General features: G+C 34.3%; 1 protein-coding gene across 2 annotated transcripts; it reads right to left on the reverse strand.

Moving 5' to 3' along the window:
* Window positions 1–137: 137 nt before the first annotated feature.
* On the reverse strand, window positions 138–7,086 carry LOC110696461 (ribosomal RNA small subunit methyltransferase NEP1-like). 2 transcript variants are annotated; one of them, XM_021873751.1, is made up of 9 exons: window positions 6,693–7,086; window positions 6,429–6,486; window positions 3,963–4,235; window positions 3,645–3,737; window positions 3,341–3,485; window positions 3,100–3,210; window positions 2,904–2,986; window positions 2,759–2,816; window positions 138–1,485 (listed from the first exon to the last, which is right to left on the reverse strand). In XM_021873751.1, the coding sequence occupies exons 3-9, from the start codon at window positions 4,143–4,145 to the stop codon at window positions 1,283–1,285; spliced, it is 876 nt and encodes a 291-aa protein (XP_021729443.1). In that variant the 5' UTR covers window positions 4,146–4,235; window positions 6,429–6,486; window positions 6,693–7,086; the 3' UTR covers window positions 138–1,282. The 2 variants fall into 2 exon arrangements, with proteins under 2 accessions (XP_021729443.1, XP_021729444.1); XM_021873752.1 differs by having other exon boundaries at window positions 4,505–6,486.
* Window positions 7,087–7,385: the final 299 nt, after the last annotated feature.

A 7,385-nucleotide genomic window follows, 5' to 3' on the forward strand; every position in this document is an offset into this window, starting at 1 on the left:
TAATTACAATTGTCGGTGCATATTTTACACCACAAATATCTTAAATTATATATTAGTTTATATTATAAAAAATAAAAAAAAATTGATTTTTAAAAAATTTGTATTGAGACAAATCTAACAAAATCTCACATGACTATAATATAATCTATAGGTCTATATCTCTCTTTTTTTTTTTTTTTTTAAAAAAAATATTATGAATCATACAAAATAGTAAGGAGTGTATATAAACATTACAAACTTTTGGATTTTCTCTCAAAGTTCCTAGCCCGCTAACTTCCGAATGTTGCGATTAAAAAGAACGGAGACAATATTCAATAATTGAAAGTAATCCACTTAAATACATCTAATCTCTATAATTTAATGATTTCAATCATAGCACATTATCTATCTTCCCTTACAAACCCTCACCCCAACCCCGCTGCGTCATTTTAATATCTCTTCCCTTCCCTTCTCTTCTCTCCTCCTTACCCAAGATTTAATATACGAGTAAATTCATTCATTCACTAAAAGTGGTGGTTAATGGAATAAGAAAGAGAGCGTAAATGAGTTGAGTCATGTAGATTATATTCATGTTCAATTAAATTAGGCAAGTGTGAAATTGAGCCAGAACTTCCAATCATACTAAGTGCTCGTTTGGTTCACATGGGAATTAACTTCCTATGGGAATTTATATTTCATGGGAAATTTTTTCCCTTATGATTTTCCTACGAATTAAGCTAAATTGTTTGGTTGACACTATAGGAAATTGCATTTCCTAAAAAATTTCAACTCACCAGGGGGGGAGTTGGTGAGCAATTTCCCATGGGTTGTGGGAATTTGTATTTCCCTTGGAATTGTTATTTCCCATGTTTAGCTTATTTCCCTCCAACCAAGTACACCTTCATTTTAATACTTTATAGGAAATTTCATTTCCAAGGAGATTATCCTCCAACCAAACAACACCTAAATATATGTTCACCCTCATTTAATTTATTAAATTACAGCTCTTTATTAATTTATTTATTAATTCACTTGGAACTTTTCAACTCCACAATTTCTAATCACAGTTTGTCTAAATATTTTGTTATCCGTTTCCGAGATAACAAGGAGAAGGCTACAAATGGAAATCTTTAACCACTTCTCGTTTAGACTCTCAGACTTAGTAAATTACAAAGCGATAGTTTGGGCTCTCAATCTGGGAACAAGGTTCAGACTCTCTAATGTCATAATTGGATCTGATTGTCAAGTCATTGTATCGAGGCTCACGAAGGAGATGAGGCACAATACTGATCTGGACATTGTCCTAAGTGATGCGTTGGTGCAGGGCTCCCATTACAACTGCATCCAATGGTGCCATGTTAGGAGGGAAGGGAACTCCGTCGCCCATAATCTCGCTAATTATATTCCTTTTAATCTTGAGCAAACGTGGGTTAACTGTGTTCCCCCATCTGTATCCCATTATGTAACTATGGACACTCTTGCTATTTGAATAAAATTGCCTTCTGCCTTTCAAAAAAAAAAAAAAAAAACGCATCAAGACAAATCTAAATCGGATTGGATTTTATAGTTTTAATGATATTCAGACAAATTGTATATGTGTATTATTGAGGAACGGGTTGGATCGAATGGAGTACTCCACATGCATGTTCAAGTACTCCCTCCATTTCATAATAAGACTTAATAATAGCATGAAATAAACACAAAAAACAAGTACTTTGAAGTAGTGGACTGGTGGAGTATTATATGATCATCCTTTTATTAGATCTTATTTCAGTCAAAAGAAATGTATACTAACGCATAATAGATCAATAGTACACATGTGCAATTTGTCTAAATATGTGATATGTAGCCAATTGGATCACACACTATATATTTATTTTTTTTGTCTAAAACAGGTGTTCTCCTACTATGGTAGATCGAATTATTGGCTCTGGGACAAAGATGCGATTCAAATTGCCTCATTATTTTATTTTTCCGCGAAGGGTATTTAACTTATATTTATACTATCTCCATTTCTTATTATTTGTGAGATAGAAGTATAAAATATTTCTTTTCGCAAAAACAAAAAGACACAGAGGTAGTATACTAGTACGTGTTATTATTCCTAGGGTCTTACCAAAACTCATTTTATTTTTGTTGTTTTTGCAGTTTTCTAATGATCAACAAAAAAATAAAAGATTATGCTCATGGCTAAATTTATGAATATCGGTTAGACTTTAGAGAGACTCTAGATGTCAGTTTGTATATGCATATCTTTGTTTTGTGACAAAATTCTTCATTTACCCATTTAATTAAAGTATTGATCGAATTGGATTATTGAACTTCTTGCAAACTACAATTCATTCATTCTACAAACATAGATAAAGTTTGAAGTTTTGTAGGACTTGAGAAAAAAATAGAAAGGAAATACAAGGGCAGAAGCTAGAAGAAGATAGGTTTCTTGTCACTCTTTGAAGTGTAACCAATGCCTATTTTGCAAGTGTCAATAACCATTAGAGATTACCATTAGAGATTGAGGGTAAAGGAGAGAAAGGGGTTGGTAAAGGAAGCATAGGGAAAAAAGGGAGCAAACTCACAAACCAATATCATTAATATAGAACTTGGAACCTCATCTGCTTACAAGTAAAAGCAATAAACTAAGGAAAAAAAAATTATGCAAACTTTAGAACAGTATCCGTGTTGCAAATTTGCAATTAACTCTATTATTCATAGTATTTAAACACCGGTAGATAGCTTCCCAAGTAATCGGACAACATAAGTAACTTCAGGAAAAACTTACTTGATATGTAGTCTTCAACGTACTCATCATCAACCTTTCCATGAGCCATAGCACCAACCTGAACGAGCAAAGGATTAGAAGACACCTAAGTTTTGACTCATATAAATGAATTAATAGACAAAGTTCAGTCCCTTCTGATACATACCACAAACACAAAATTGGAATCATCTTTAACAGCATCCACATATTTCTGAATGTCAACCAATTTTTCTGAGCTAAATGAAAAGCCTGAAATATGAACAGCCAAATGTCACTGACTATGGAGGGGGGAATAGAGAGATAAAAGTGATCTGAACTCTGAAATTTATTAGACAGGATTACTAGTTCAGAGTAAAGCTCACCTATCTTACGAGAATTAAGAGGTAGATACTGAGTTACAGGATTTTTAACCACACGAAAAAGTTTATCTCGTTTGCCAGCAGCAGATATGCTCAGCTTTTGTAACAGTTGCACTGCAATGATAAATGAGAGAGGGTGTTAAGGAGTAACCACACGTCATGCCTTCAGTAGCAAATCACGTAATTAGAGTGACGCATAGAAGTTGATAGAAAGAAGATGCATGACAAAATAATTATAACTCACACATAATGCCAGCAAAACGCTTATATGTTCTTGGAATACGCACGTGAGGTTTAACCTCAAAAAGTACACCTTTCTCAGTTTTAACATACACAGATTGAATCCTCCCAGCCTTATTCAAGGGGCTATCCAAAATCATCAGAAGAGCCTGAAATATCATTCATAATCACAACTACTTCAGAAAAACGGCCAGTTACACAAGACAATAATAGCATACATCTTTGAAACCTTCTGAAAATGTCAACAGAAGCACAAATATAATAAATAGAATGAAGTGTATCGTAACATAAAAACTTGTAATATAAACCTGATGAACAATGTCTGGCCTGTAATCTGCAGGATTCTTTTTGTGCTTCATCAAAAAATTGGCATGGTCCTCAGAATTCAAAATTTGGTAGGTCTGCAATTACATATGAATATGACATAAGAATTCAGTTAACAACGGCAGCAAAATTCCCGTTCATCTATTAATACCCCTCCCAAACACCATCAACACAATTATCTAGGCCAACCCTCTAATTAATCTTTGCAACATATCCAATCCAATCCAATCCAAGCAACACACAACACAAACAAATAAACATAATGGAAAACAATAGAGCTTAAAGATTGTTGATTGACATACCTTCCCTACTTTGGCAACCTCAAGGGAAGCCCTTTCGAGCATGAAAACCGCCCCAGGCTGGCTCATCTGCTTCGTAATAGTAACCGGAATGCCGGGGATATCATCGGCCAAATCTTCTGCTACCTTATCATCTTCAGCTGTTTCCTCAATAGTGGCAGCAGCTGGTACATCCTCTTGTACCATTTCTACTTGCTCATCCTCCTATTTATCATATTTTTCCTCTCTCTTCTTCCTTTTCTTACCAGCTTTTACTCCCAATGGCCTCGGCATTTTCTACATAAATCAATTCCTTTACATTTCAAGCTTATATAATTCTAACAACTTTAAACTACAAAAATCTGAACTTTTCAAAAATGGGTCCAATTGGGAAAAGGGTAATTAAGAAGGGGAGAAATATAGAAAAATAATTAGATTATACAGTGCGAATTGAGCAATGATAGTACTCAAATAAAATTTTTTAAAAAAATGCAGAGAAGAACAAATGTTTGAATACAAAAGAGTTCAATTTCAGTAATAAAAGTATGAGAGAGAGAAAGGTGTACCGTAGTCAACAGCGACTGTGCAGAATCAAGGAAACCCCAGAAGAAGGAAAATTAACAATTTTGAACAATGTTTAGGGTTTATGGAGAAATGAGGGCGGATAATAAGAAATGGTGGATAAAATAAAAATGGGGGTTTAGCTAGGGTTTATTTGGAGAATTGATTAAAGGCCCGAATTTTGGTCCATGCTTTTGGAGGACGACATGGGTTTTAGGCGAAACCTCTTATTGATTTTTTTTTCGGTTTAAGATTAATTCTGGTAACATAAGCGAACTAAACCATGTTATACCCTTATACGGTTGGTTTTCTTTTAGTCATGTTATACAATTTGGTTTGGTTTGTAATATGTCTAACCAATTTTTATGTTTTCTACTCTCTATATTAGATCTAAAAGGTAACCGTCTCATAAAAAAGTTAAAATAAAAACACTTTTGACGATGATAAGGGCAGGATCCAGGATTTGATTAATAGATTGTCCCATCATCGTCCATCGACCGCATAAAGTATCAAAAAATAGTCAAAGCTTGTATAATGAACAAAAAAAAATACATAAAAAAGTTCATTTCATAAAGGAGGATCATTTTGTGGAGGAGCAGGATTTAGAGCAGGCACTTTTTTAGTAAAAAAAACTTGAAATATCTCGAGTTGTTTTTCTTTTCATTCTGAAATTGGAGTTAAAAGTTGAATTAGATAAATCATACAAGAAGGGTTCTCTCAAGGTTATTAAAACTAATAATATCATTAAAAGAATGCCCATTAACCTCAATTTTAGTCCACCCTTCAACCCCAAAATAGTTTAAGTTTCTTTGCAAAATCAGATCATGTTGAAAGTTTGAAACTGAATACAAGTTTACCGATTGAATAGAAGCTGAGAGTCCAAATGAAGGGACAATGACTCTGTTTTTTCTTGGAATGTTGTAATTATAATGATAAAATGATTAATGAAGAAAATTGTGTAAAATATAAACAGTGGACAGCCAAAGCAGAGAAGTGCACCATGAATCTTATTACAAAATCATTTTTTGCTATTAGGGGCTTTTTCCTCTTTTTGTGAGAATACTACAACAAAAAACAATCAATTATCACATAATCACATTAATGATTTATGAGCTGAAACACATTTCCACAATATAAAATCAAGAAATTTCACCCCAAAAAAAAAAAAAAAAAAAAAAAAACACAACTAAGGGAGGTCTTGAGGAGAATATAGCCTATGGTCCTATACCAACCTGAAAAAGAGATAGAGAAAACAGGTCTAGATAAACAACAAACATCATCCAATTGCATCAAGGAACTAAGCAAATCACCACCCTCATTAAACTCAAACTGACAGTCATAACAAGCAAAGTGTGGACCAACTTAAAAAGACCACTTTCACAAGCAACTTTTACCACTTCCCAACAGAAAGTTGTCCAAATTGCTAGCATAAGCCTGTTATTAGGAATAAATCAGACTAAAATAGAACACAGGCACATCTGGTCTACAAGTAAAATGGCTAGCCAACAATAGTAGTGACATGAAAATAGTATAAAGATCAGTCAATTAAACAACCACCCTAAAATAGGTCAATTTGGGCGAGCAAATTACCGCCCAAACATCAATATACCAAAAATACAAATCTCATTAGAAAACCCGATGCATCAACCCAATTGTAAAAAGCTAATCATTATTGTAGTCTTGTAGAGCTATAGACCCGTAGTTGGCTAGTTGCTAAATCAATCACCTTCAACAATTCCACAACAACCATTGAATAGACGAATTCGAGTAAGCATATTACCACTCAAACATCAATTTATCAAAAGATGAAGCTCATAATCAAACCTATTGCATCAACTAAAACTAACCTAAAACGGCCAATTTAACCCCGTTCAACACACCACATTATGTTCAAGTGTTCAAGTAAAATACAAAAAACATAAAACTCACCAAAAGTAAAATACAGAAGACCTCCAATGGCGGAGAGCACGAGGTTCAAGTGTTCAACCTACAACAAAAAAATAAACAGAAAATGTAACAAGAAATTAAACAGAAAATAAACAACAAGTTAAACAAAACGTCAAAACCCACATCAACAATTCAACATACAACAAAAAATATACAGAAAATTAAACAAAAAAAATAAAACGAACCCCGTTCAAACAATATGACATTTACATTTGTTGATTTAAAATTGAAAAACGAAAAACTCACCAAAAATTAAAAACTAAGGACCTTCAATGGCGGAGAGCACAAGGTTGAATGGAGCTTCAAGCCTTCAACGACCAATTTCAAAAAATTAGAAATTCAGAAATTTCAATTTATGTAAGGGATTTGAACTTTTCAAGTGAGATCTGAGAGCCTTGAGAGTTTGAGAGGAGAGAGCCAGAGAACGAGAAGAGACTCAAGAGTCAAGAGAGAGCCAGAGAGAGATAGAGGAGAGAGAGAGAGGCGTGACTGCGTTTGAGATAGAGGAGTGTTTACTGTTTAGGGAATTAGGTCAATTAGGGTTTGAGAATTTTCTTTTTGCATATATTTTTTTTTAGAAAATTCGAGAAATAAAAAAGGAAAAACAAGTAAATTTCGGATATTTGGATCGGATATCCGAAATCCGATCCGGATTTTTCGGATATTCGGATATCCGACTTTTTTCGGATATCGGATATCCGAAATCCAAAAATGGGATATCCGATATCCGATCCGATATCCGAAAAATCTGAATCGGATATCCATAATTTTCGGATCGGATGCGGATCGGATCATCGGATTTTCGGATCTTCAGATAGTTTTGCTCAGCCCTAACTGACGCCTCACGCCTGACGGAGGAACCTTATACCGGCGACGGCGAGAACACGGACTGACGTAGCACGAAAAACCGGCCGGTGAACGGCGACAGGGCTGCTGCGG

Source organism: Chenopodium quinoa, unplaced genomic scaffold (genome assembly GCF_001683475.1).
Source record: "Chenopodium quinoa cultivar QQ74 unplaced genomic scaffold, ASM168347v1, whole genome shotgun sequence".
NCBI classification, from domain to species: domain Eukaryota; kingdom Viridiplantae; phylum Streptophyta; class Magnoliopsida; order Caryophyllales; family Amaranthaceae; genus Chenopodium; species Chenopodium quinoa.

What these genes read in the sequence shown, in the direction of transcription:
- LOC110696461 (XM_021873751.1), bottom strand. Translation starts at nt 4,145, where the DNA reads ATGGTACAAGAGGATGTACCAGCTGCTGCCACTATTGAGGAAACAGCT. An exon ending in TCTTAATTCTCGTAAGATAG is followed by an intron (nt 2,987 to 3,099) that starts GTGAGCTTTACT and finishes TTCATATTTCAG; the next exon opens with GCTTTTCATTTAGCTCAGAA. An exon ending in ATTCCAATTTTGTGTTTGTG is followed by an intron (nt 2,817 to 2,903) that starts GTATGTATCAGA and finishes TTGCTCGTTCAG; the next exon opens with GTTGGTGCTATGGCTCATGG.